Here is a 12,203-nt window from a genome sequence, read left to right as displayed (position 1 = left end):
CTCCTGGAATTCCAGTTGTTCAATAAAGATTTACCCTATATATCTTGTAACTTTTACATACACACAGTCATCTGTCACATTATGAACAGGCTACATTCTGAGAAAATCAGGTGCTTGGAGACAGATTGAACACTTATCTGGGGCCCATTCTCAGAGGACTCCCATTACTTGTAGTGCTTCTTCCATATTGCTAAGTGGACAAGCCAAAGCAACACTTCTGTTTGAAGGTTAAGAAGTCCCTTCACGTGCAGGAGTGACATGACCTTCCAGGTTCTAACCCCTGAGCAATGGTGCTAGCTTTGCCATCCTTCAAAGTGGGGACATTTGATCAGCTTTTTAGCAAACACAAAATGATGTTTGGTGAATTCCAGGAAAATGGACAGGAAAGAGGAAACACATCCCCAGACTCAGAAAACTTTTAACTTTTATTCTTAATTAATATACAGTTATTTTCTACAAAATGTATGAGTTAAGTATGGTTTAATAGAGACAAAGTATTTAAAATATAATTGGGACAATTAAAAAAATCCTTAAGTGTTTATGGAATGAAAAAGAGCAAATAAACAAAAGAAAAACAAAATAAATGAAATAAAAACAAAATCTCAAGTCCTAGATGGTATATTAGTTCCTCCTCTTTTCCAGGTGGCAGCTCCTTGGAATGACAGTTGGGATAAGATTCTAGAGTAAGAGTTATTTCTCTGAGAACACACACGTGATTCATGAAAGAAAGTCCATGTCCCCGACAAGGCCAATTATTTTTCTGTGTCAGTGAGGTCACAGGACACTTGAGGTTGCAATCTAAGTGCAGGGATTTAATTTGTGCAAGTCCTTACATCACTTGTAGTCTAAAAATAGGTGTTATCCTGGTCTGTTGTGTTCAGTTGCAAGTATTCCAGCGAGCCTTTCTTATAGCTGGCTATCTGTGTTGGTTTACGTCTTTTTATGCCTGCAGCTTGCCTTTTCTGCAAAGAGCTGGTAATCATGTCTGAAAATTCAGCTTGCAAACGCTGTTGATTTTCCCTGGAAAGAAGGTGGGGAGAGAAAAATGGGACTTCTCAGCAATTCACACAGAATAGCCTTTAGCTCCAGAATCATCAGTTCAGTTCCCCATTACTCATTTAAATGTATAACCTGTGTGAGGAAGTCCAAAGAATACAAAATGACCCTTGCCTTTGATGAGCTTAAAGAACTGTTGTCCCTGCAACATGTGGTTGTAGAATAAGCAGAATGTATTGCAGGCAAGAAGTTAGACTTAAAGTGAAGCAGTTTAGTGATACAATTTGGAGGATCGAGGTTTCCATGTATGCCACAGAGGAAGGGGAAAGAAGCCAGAGAATGCTAGGCTCCTCAGACACAAGCCTGAGAACTCATTGTTCCCACACATACCTAGGATTAAAAATATTTTGGAAGGAGAGCTCAGGATGGTGGAGGGTTTCAAGAGTTTAGAATAGACCCAGGGCACTCCTAGTAGGTTTCCTTGCCCTAGGAAAGATCTGGATTCTCTTGCCATGTCTAACAGCTTGTCATCTGTCTGGTTTGGCATCTAGCCCTCTGCAAGATAGGGTTTTTCTACTTTGGCAAAAACCATGGCAACAGCCACAATACTGATTGCCACATCTACCAACATGGAACTGAACAACTTCATTCGTGTTAAGAGATCTGAAACCTGTTAATTAGACCTGAAACTTTGTCTTCTTCATCTCAGGGAGAATGCAGATTCCATGTTAAGATCCAGAATCGTGAACTTGGGGCAAGGGGGAGGTCCTATTTTCATGAGATGGCTCAACAGAAAAAGGTGGACTGGAGTGAAAATGGAGATCTTTTGCTTCCAGCATGCATCAAGGGAGGCCTAAACTGCCTTCTGTTCTCCTGAGCAGCTCTGGAACACAATACTGGTTTTGATGTACTTCATGGTGAGAGCATTTAGTCAGTTTTTCAGCAAACACAGAATGATGGCTGATGCATTCTGGAAAAATGGGCAAAAGTAGCTCAATGTTTAACTTTTATTCTTGCCTAAAATATAGCACATATTCTGCAAAAATTCTGAGTTTAGTATATTTTAGTGGATGTAAGGTATTTAAAACATAACTGGGACAACTGAAAAAGTCCTCTGATATGTACAGAAAGGAAAAGAGCCAGGAAACAAAACACAATAAATGAAGTATGAATAAAATCTTAATTAAGTTCAAGATGGTATATTCCTTCTTCCCTTTTCTAGGAGGAAGTTCCCTGAAACAGCTGTTGGGAAAAGACCCCGGTGTAAATGGTAGGTGTGTCACTGAAAACACACTTGTATCCATTGCAAGTGTGTGATTCCCACTTGTGAAAGTCTAAATACCAGACAGGGCAGTCAAAGCTCTGGAGTTTTTCTGTCACTGAGGTCTCAGGATACTGCAGGCTTTTAAGACGCTCACTTGTAGCAGTGGGTGAAGGGAGGATTCTAAATCTCTCGTGTGTGTAGTCCCTTGCCTCATATTCAGCACGCCATCACCACTTACGAGGCACTTGGCAATTTACTTGGCAGCAGGTCACACAGCTTACCCACTGCGGCCTCCAACTCCACTCTCCCTCCCTTCCCCACCCAGATGCTTACACAGTTGGTGGGGTAGGCAGGTTGTACTCTTGGTCCTTCATTCCAGTCAGCCAGTAGGTTGTCTCTGTCCCTCTCCCCTGGGAGACAAAAGAGGTCGTTCCCATGGAGGCCAGCAAGATGCTGCCTCTCTGCATCACCCACTATTCCTACAGCAGTGTGTTTCCAGAGGTCCTTCACCTCCCCATTTCACATTGGTGCCCATATTTAAGCACAGCTCCCATGCTTTTACGATTTGTGCTATCTCTAGACAAATTTTTATCTCCCAAACCATTTTTAAAATAAATCTCTCACCAGGCAGCCTTTTATGAAAGTAGAGATTTCTTTTTCCTCCAAAGATACTTCAAAATATCACCATAGCAACATTTTAAGAATTCTAACTTTAAGAGGAAGAACACTCACCTGTAATTCTGCACCACCAATAAATCTAAACAGCTTTCATTGTCTACATTTTCTTTTAGCCCCTTTTGCAACACAGTTTTGCCACAAAACTTTGGCCACAGTTGTGGCACCTTGAGTGTATAGATTATAACATATATGCACCGTGATAAGCATTCCTTGAATGACAGTAGTTTTGAGGCAGGAGATAACAGTATGGGAGACATCTTGGTCCTACTCTCACAACACACAGGGTGGCTTCTGGCTTCTGGAGACCCCAAGAGCATCCTGCTCTCACTATATTTCCTTAACACCTTGACATGAGAAATACGATTCTGAGATATATGATTCTACCCTCACCACATTTCCTTAATATTCTGATAAGAGTCTAAAACATATGCCCCTGCCCTTATCACACTTCCTTGGTCTCCGGCATGAGCCTGAGGAGCATGAGCTCCGACTGCTTCAGAGTAACTGAGGGTAACCCCATGGTCATTATAGCATTGCTAGCAGTAAAGTGTTGATGTCCTCCCTCCCCACTGGGCTTTGGTAGCCATGCTGTTTCCATCTAGCCCTGTAGAAATTCACAAACTCCCCCTCCCAATGTGAGGTGGAGATGCTCAATGAATCGGACACAGTCTAGTTAGTAAACATCCCTGCCCACTACCCAAATCTGAGAAAAATAAAAGAGATGGAAATCCTGGAACTCATCTCAGTTGCCATCTCTGGCTCTGCTGACCCTGTTTTGAGAGTGTACTTTTATTACTGACAGTTGCCACCTCTGAGCTCTGCCTTCTTAGGGCTCTGCCTTCTTAGAACTCTGCCAAATGTATTTTAACCTCAACCTAAAATAGTCAGGGTCACTCAGAGCCAAATTTGCTCTTGGGTTTTCTCATGGACCTGCTCCATTTCGTGGAGTGTAATTTCCTTTAATAAATCTCTGCTTTTCTTACTACTTTTGCGTGTCCTGCTCAATGCTTTGCTCAATATACCAAGGTCTTGGATATTGGGTGAGATTGAGACCAACTGTCTGATAACATTTGGCTCATTTGGGGCTATGAAATGAATATAAAGTTACTGGAAACTCTGTTTTGGCTAAAGCTTATATTTGAAAATGAGATTTAAAAAAATAGTTTGCTGGCTATGTTTGCACTGCAATAATTGACAAACCAATTCTATTTAGGGGGAAATGCTCTGGTGTAGAAAATGTATTTATGGAAGATTCAAAAAGTGAATGTAACATTAGGATACTTTTACATAAAAGGAAGCTTTTCCAAATTGCAACCAAAGTGTAAAGGCCAGAGCATTATGGCTACTGGAAACAGAATCTTCCAGGAGACAGCTGGCTTCAGACCAATTGTGAAAAGATTGTGCTAACTTTCTAAGAGCAGCCTGAGACCCAACTGCAGGTGACTGGTAGCTTTGAAGGGCAGCTACTTTAAATGTGGGGAATAGCACAGAGAACCCGAAGCAGTGATTCTCATCTTTAATGTGATCACAAACACTTAGAATACTTATTAAAACTCGAGATTTGTAATCTGCATCCACAAGGAGTCTCAGTAGGGCCGACACCTACATTTTAACAAGCACACAATAATGCCACATCAGGAGTATGGGGCTACACTTTGCAAACTGATCCAGAGCTTCAGAGTAATAAAAGCAATGGACAAGAGAGATCTCAGAGAGCAGCATCTTTCAGGGAGAGCAGAGAATGTGGAGACTGTGGTTTTTACTTAAATAAGCCGTGCACCAGACTGAGATTTGGGTTTGGAGGAGAAACTGGGGACAAATGTGGAATCTCTGTGGAAGAAATGTTGGCAGCGTTTTACAGCACATTGCACATAGTAAAAACTTCTAAAGGGATTTTTGTAGTAAAAGCAAGTTCAGAGTTTACATGCTTCAGTGGATGTTTTTCCTATGGGAATGGTGGATGATCAACATGGGGGGAATGAAAAAGAACTTCTCATCTTTGTGCTTTTCAATTTTCCTGGTCAAGTCTTATGGGAGGGGCCATCTTAGAGCTTTTTCTGGGCCTTGCCTGTCTGGATTCCTCACCTTCAGGTATGTTTCTCCTCTCACTTCATACAGGAACTGGCACTGAGTTCTCTTCAGGATGGCTATTGTGGAGCTGCTCATGTGAATCCTCAAGGCTGCAAATGCAAAACAAACAAACGAAACTCTCCTCTATTGAGAGCTGCGATATGGCTATATTTGCTTCCCCTCCAGTCAATACATAAACAACACATGAAGCAAGGGTCCTAAGCAAGGAAAAACAAATATGGCTATTTTAGTGATGGAACCCTTAAAAATAACATCTGCAAGATTAGAAGTGTTATCACATGTGGGAAGGAAGAGGCTCTGGTTCTGGCACTGCTTTTCAGGGTGGGGAGTGATGGGTCTCCCAGGGTTTTGTCCACTGACTCTCACTCCAGCTTGCAGTGGTAGCCTCTGGGGGTTCAGTTTTGGATTGAGTTTGTAGTGTCAAGCTTGGGAGCTGAAATTTTTTTTTAGGCTCCCATGTAAAGGTTCCTGTAAATAGTTCACATGCTAGGGATAAGTCCTGGTAAATAGCTGGAATTGACTCTGGGGTCTTGATTTTTCTCAAGTTTTCCTCCTTTGGAATGCTGTAATCCTTCCAAAAAACAAGAGGTGAGGGCATTCCCTTTCATTGGTCCATGCTGTACACTACCTTTCTCACCACCCTGCCCAAAAGCCATATAACAAATAATAACAGTAGTAATTGGGAATAATGGGAACCCCAAAGTTTACACCTACAATGTGCCAGAAAATGACTAAATGCTCAACATAACATCCCAGTTCCTTCCAGCAACCCTCCCAGCCAAGTTGGTATCTCATCTTTAATTTCTATCTTTGTCTTTCTGAGACTTAAAAGATCAGGTAACTTTCTCCTCAACTTATGCAGACACTGCAATTTGAACTCAAGTCTGTCTGACTCCCACCTTATTCTTTTCTTTGTCCCATGATTTTCCAGTATGTACTAATATCAGATTGTGAAAAGACTACCAAAATAGCATCCTGCCTCCTGTGTTTTTGTCAGATCTTACCTTATCTACCGATACTCTTTTCCTCTCTATTCTATACTTCTAAAACTATCACTATCATCAATACTTACTGAATATCTTCAGGCAGCACACTGTACTTCTCCCTTGCTAGACAAATGCAATATGTGCTTTTGCATATATTGTCTACCTAGATTTTTTCTTTACTAAAATGAATTCCTAAGAAAAACAAATGAAAGGGAAATAGTCATTGAACCAGGGTGTATGGTCTATATCTAGCCCAGTAAATGTTTTTCTAAACTTACATATACTAAATCTCATGAGTATTCCTGGCAGGGCATGCCTGAATTCACTGCAGATGAAACAAAAATATAGAGTCTAAAATTGAACAAAAAAAGGAAGAACAAAATAGCTATTAGTAAACAACAACCAAGAAAGCACAGATAGCCAGGACTAGGTTGAGATGGGCTCAGTCTTTGGCCAGATCAGCCTCAATGTGCCCAATCTCAGATCTTATCTATTCGCAGAAGCTAAGCAGGGTTTGGGCCTGGTTAGTACTTGGATGGGAGACATGGGCTCATGTTCAGTCGGTGTGAGGGATCTTTTGCCACTCACGGGTGCTATGCCTCTCCTTACTGCACAACTGATCCTATGGTTGCCCTCTGCTGAAAGACAGAACTGTGGTCCTTGAAGAAAAACAATCTTTTCTTACGGAGGCCGGTGGATTCCATCCTGGAGGCTGTGTTGACAGTGTCTCCAAATAGGCAATAACGAGGCATCTTGATTCCCACGACTCCGGCAGCACAGGGACCTGGAATAAAGGACAGAAAGCTGGAGGTGCATATGCCACAGTCACCATGTTGGATGCTTCATGTCATGGAGAAATAGTGGAGCCCATGAAATGGGAGCCACAACATTTGCTTTAATGGATGCATCCAATCAAGGAAGCATTATTCTTCACAGCATGCTTTCAGAACGCATTTTGCCCCAGCAAAGAAGAGTTACATAAGTATTGAACAAGAAAGCACCCAGATCACAAAAATGGGATTATTTTGAATAGAAGGCTCTCAGAAAGGGTGAAAGAGATTTCACTGCCTGCTTATTTTGACAAATCACATAACCCCGACTCTGGGCTGCTGGAGGGCACCACAGATCTGAAGGTTCAGTGGCCCGAGTTTGGTTTATTTTTATTTTAAGATGGCATTTGTGGGATTTGTAGTGTGATGATGATGGAAGACCCAGAAGAAGAGGACTTGCAATAATCTTTGTTAAGCACTTCATGGGCCAGGTGCATGCCACTGGTTGGGAGACACCTATGGCACAAGGAGATTCTAACAAGCAGAACAAAAGCTGAGACAAGACGGTGCACTCTTACATATTAGATGGGAAAGAAGGGTTGTTCAATTGGGTACTTGAATGGGATGACTGAATATAAGGAGTTAAAGATTTCAGAAGTTGAAGATTAACTCACAAACTGCAAAATTGGATTTGGGCAAGAGTGATTACTAATCTTCTAGTTGGTGTAGTTGTTTTTGATATGTATGAGTCACTTTATAGATTTATCGTACCACTACTCTGTTTATTAACATTAAAAAAACCTTCAAAATACTGGCTCTTCCCTTGAGTTCCGAACACTTCACTGTCAGGTTTGATGCAAAACAAAAGTAGACAAACAAACAAACAAACCCAAGAAAACCTAGAGAAGGGAAGGTTCAGTATAGGCAGCATCTTGATCAAACCTCAGAGCTCCCCCACCACACCAGGCTGCGCATTGGTAGTGATGCATCTGTCTACAAGTGACTCTTTCAAAAACAGAGTGAAAGGCTGGGAAGGGACAGCAGTACAAAAATCCCCACAGAGGGCTGGGGATTTAGCTCAGTGGTTTCACCGCCTGCTGAGCAAGCGCAAGGACCAGAGTTCAATCCCCGCTACCAAAAAAAAAAACACCCAAAAATCCCCACAGAGACTATGTTTTATCCTCAATCATCAATACTTTGCAGTCATGGACTTGTTTAGCCTGACAACCCCTCTCCTTCATTGCATGTGCTTAAGAGCTACTTGCATGCCAGCCTAGTTTGGCAGAGCCCTGGTTTAGCATGGACACTGAGCAGGTCACAGGGGAAAGGGACTGGACAGAGACCCAGGGCTCCATGCTCCCTGACTTGGTTCAGCCAGTCCTGCTGCTCACCCTTTCTCCAGGCCTGACAATTTATGATGGGTCGGAAAAGAGGTAGTATGTTTCTCCCTAGCAGATGCCCAGGAAGTTATCTAACGTATATATGGAAACATCCATGACATTTGGCAATGGACATGATTGGGGAAGGCCACAGCTATTTCCTGGCTGTCCAAGATATAGCAGCAGTTTTTAACTCTTATTCACTGTCACTTTGAGAATTTCATCAATTCATTACTCAATCAACAAATAGTTACTGTCAGGCTCTGCGCTCAAAACTATAGACAGAGGCTGACTGACTTTAGCAAATGTAGTTGTGCTCTTGCCACAAGACTGGGGGATCTTTTGGGTTTCCTGTATTTGGGGTATTCTGTAAGAGTTAGAGAGTAGAAAAAAGAGCAATAAGAAATTGTAGAGAAAAGTGATTTTTTTTCATGTTTTCTTTTTGTTACTGGGAGTGGCACTCAGGGCCTTTACACTGAGTTACATCCCGAGTTCCCCTCCCTTTTTCAGTTTTAATATTGAGAGAAGGTCTCATTAAGTCTCTCAAGTTACCCAGGCAGGGCTTGAACTTGCAAACCCCCTGCCTCAGCCTTCCAGAGTGCTGGAATTACATGTCTGGTCCACTATGCCTGATTAGGAGATGTGATTTAACACAAGGAAAAACTGCCTACCAAAGGCCCCTGGGGTTATTTTAGAAGCAACTATATTATTAATTATCCTGGAATCTATGAAAATTTTTTTGCCTTGCCAAGAATTAGTGAAGATGACTTTTGAATTGCCTTTTGAATTCCTTTCCAACTATGATTTCTATAATACCTTAACTCATCAAATCTCTAGGTTCAGTGCTGTTAACTAAATTTGGTGGGGTTGCCTCCTACCTTGATACTCTATGTTACTAAATTGCAACCTAACTTGGTACCTAAACCAACTGAAAGCCTAATTTAGAAGTATACTGTTGTAACAAATAGATGAATCTCATCCAATCACAGAAGCCAAGCTTCAGCCAATCACAAGCTGCCAACTGATCAAAGTACACCCATGTATGATGAACATGGCATTGTAAACAATCCGGTGGCCTCTTGATTTCATGTCTGTTTTCCATCTATATGTACTGCCTATCTACACTACCAACTGAAGCATCCTGGGCCTCTTCTAGTTCTAAGGACAATGGTTTGTGAATTATTCTTTGCTCAAATTCTATGAAGTTTAATTTGTCTAAAGCGTTTCTATTAACAAGGTTATGAAACTGTCACGGTCTTTGAAGTGACCTTTGTACCTTCTGTACCACTGCAGTGCAGAAGGTATGAATAAGTATTATAGCAATCTGACCAGTTACTTTTTCTCATGGGTAGTCTAGGCCACTATACTATACTATTTTAATGAAAAATACACAGAAGTTGGGAGACAGGAGAGGGAGGGACTGGGGAGAACACGGTGAAGTATGATGATGTCAATGGGGAGTCACAAGCTTGTTTTCATATGTGGTTGGTATTCATCCATCCAAGAGTGAAAAGTGCAGCCAAAGGTGTATTCCTAGTGCTCTTGGGGAACTAGGTCTAAATACGTCAGGATATGTAACAGTGCCCTACGATTGGCACACACAACTGAAGAGTAAACCTCATGGGGAAATCAACCACCTTGGAAGCCCTTCTATCCTTTCTGACTTAGTTGGTGCAAGAGGAACAAATGGTTCTGCTTGATAAGATTCGTCTCTCCATACCAGAGTGGACTCCAATGCGTATCCATACTGGGAGGCCAGGAAGATGTTCCAGTTCAAAAGTTCCTATGAAGCTGAGGATATCCAAGGCCATCTTGGAAATGTCTATTGCATGGCGATTGCCATTTCTCATAGGCAAACCACTAGCCACCACGTAGGCATCTCCAATGGTTTCTACCTGTGGAAATACCCTTCTTCAGTATCTCTCATCCTTTGAAAGGCACAGAAACTAAACAGAAGCACTTAATACCACATGTCAAATGCAAGAGATCTGTTGGGAGCTTGGTATGAACATAGTTTATACATTTTTCTGGGGCCAGTTCAAGACTAGTTCTATGCTGATATCTTCAGAGTTTTATAGTCTAGTTAAATGGATGATAAAATAGTTATAAAGAATTTTAACTATGAAAGTATTCCATAATTATATACATTACACACATGGGATGATAATTCTATAAATGTTTAATCTGATTACTTTTTTGTAATTTTAGGAATACTCTCAATTACTCTAAAGTTAATCTTTAGTCATCTGTATTATTTTCTATATATTATTTGATAAAAAATAACCATAGGTTCATCTAAGACAGAAGACAGATTCCATTTATTATAATGTTAGTGTATTCACTGCTTCTTTTGCAATTACCCTAAATACTGTCTATTTTGTAGAGATGATTGGAGAGTATGCCACTTCCTCAAAACTTAGTGATCCAAATTCACTCCTACTGAAATTTCTTTCTTTTTATGCTGCTTCTTAAAGTTAGTGGCTATTGTGACATTTGACCCATCCAATTCTTCTACTTCCCTTTCCGTTTTAGGTCAGACTCAGCTGTAATTAAATAAATGTTCAATTAGGACAAGAGTAACAGGGGCAACCAGCAGAGTCTCTGATGACCTTGGACTTGACAACTGTTTCAGCCCAGGAGGTGAAGCAGTTACCTTGTAGACGTCATGGCGATCGACAATCTGGTCAAAACTCTTATAGAGGTCATTAAGCATGTCCACCACTTCCATGGGGGTGCTGTATTTGCAGATTGTAGTGAAACCTACAATGTCACTGAAGTAGATTGTCACTTCCTCATATAGTTCTGGCTCTACAATACCTTTTTCCTTCAGAGACTGTACCACTAGCCTAGATGAGAAAGGAAGGAAAAAAGAATGCCTTCAACTTCAGTAAATTTCTCTTGTTTTACATAAATGTTTCAGATAGTAATAACTGTCCACCAGGTGTTCAAGAATTTTTTTAAGATAAGGTTTCACTAAGTTGCCCAGGCTTGCAATTGTTCTGCCTCAGCCTCACAGTCGCTGGAATTACATGTGTGTGTCACCACGCCTGGTAGGAGTTCAAGAATTCAGTATTTCCAATGAATGCCAGTGAGTCTCTAGGAAGCAAAGATCGATTACAAACACTGTATACCTACGCACACATATAATACATGTATTTGACCTCAGATAAATATGAGCAGGTTCAACATTAACTTCATATTTCATTAACTCTAATGCCATACATAACTGTAACACATAAATGTACTTGTCCATTTGTGATCTCTCTATTGATTTTCAAATTCTTAAAGTGTAGCTCTGTATCCAGAAGCAGAGGAGAGTGTGTCATTAATATAAGAGTTTGACTCACCAGAGCTATCAGATATGGCTTTCTCATCAAAGTTGATAGTTTTACTTCCCTGGAATATTAACCTGGTTTGTTTAATACCACTATGAAGGAACAATGCAGCTAAATTAATTTTGGCGTCTTCTAAACCAGAATTTATTTGAATTGTATTGAACAGGATTCAGGTCTTTTAAAGAGCAAAGCCAACCACCGCATAGCGAAGTCAAAACTGGTAAAAGTGTAGAAGCCAAAGAGAAGCAACTTAGAGTGATATAAGACTTGCTGATATGAGGCTATGAGGAGCGGGATGTGGGGAGGAGGTTAAGAGTGAATCTTTCAGAAATGAGCCCACCCTTCTCTGTGGATCCAGTTGCCTTGCCACCGAGAAAGGGCCATTCAGGACCACTTGTGAACAGCTTGACTACAGAACCACTAGAATCAGAACCTGGAAGCTGAGGTTACTGAGAAATTCTATAAATTCTACAGATGAGAAAGCTAAGGCTTATAAAGGAAATATGAACTTCGTAGCTCCCAAAGTTCACTAAAGACAGAGCTGGTACTAGAACTCAGTAACATCCTGGTCCTTCATTAATTTAATTAAATTTAATTTTTTCCTTTTTTATTTTTTGCAAAGCACTGTGGAAGTCACAGAGGTATAAGGATTATATTGGATTTTCATCTTCACATTTTAATTCCCTTCCTAACACTCCTCAGTT

General features: G+C 40.9%; 1 protein-coding gene across 1 annotated transcript in view; it reads right to left on the bottom strand.

Annotated features, from left to right (window-relative positions):
• Positions 1-405: 405 nt before the first annotated feature.
• Positions 406-12,203, bottom strand: part of Gucy2c (guanylate cyclase 2C) — a 71,740-nt gene continuing 59,942 nt past the window's right edge. The window contains exons 22-27 of the mRNA XM_004845835.3: positions 10,818-11,010; positions 9,885-10,059; positions 6,701-6,799; positions 5,024-5,118; positions 2,594-2,670; positions 406-1,020 (exon numbers count right to left, since the gene is read on the bottom strand). Of these exons, the coding sequence (XP_004845892.2) occupies positions 846-1,020; positions 2,594-2,670; positions 5,024-5,118; positions 6,701-6,799; positions 9,885-10,059; positions 10,818-11,010 (814 nt within the window). The 3' untranslated portion in view covers positions 406-845. The remainder of the gene's footprint in view (positions 1,021-2,593; positions 2,671-5,023; positions 5,119-6,700; positions 6,800-9,884; positions 10,060-10,817; positions 11,011-12,203) is intronic.

Source organism: Heterocephalus glaber, unplaced genomic scaffold (genome assembly GCF_053883595.1).
Source record: "Heterocephalus glaber isolate CG9 unplaced genomic scaffold, H.glaber_assembly_v1.0 deba00001444, whole genome shotgun sequence".
NCBI lineage: Eukaryota > Metazoa > Chordata > Mammalia > Rodentia > Bathyergidae > Heterocephalus > Heterocephalus glaber.
Note: the sequence above shows the minus strand (reverse complement) of the source record. Positions and strands in the feature narration are given on the sequence as shown.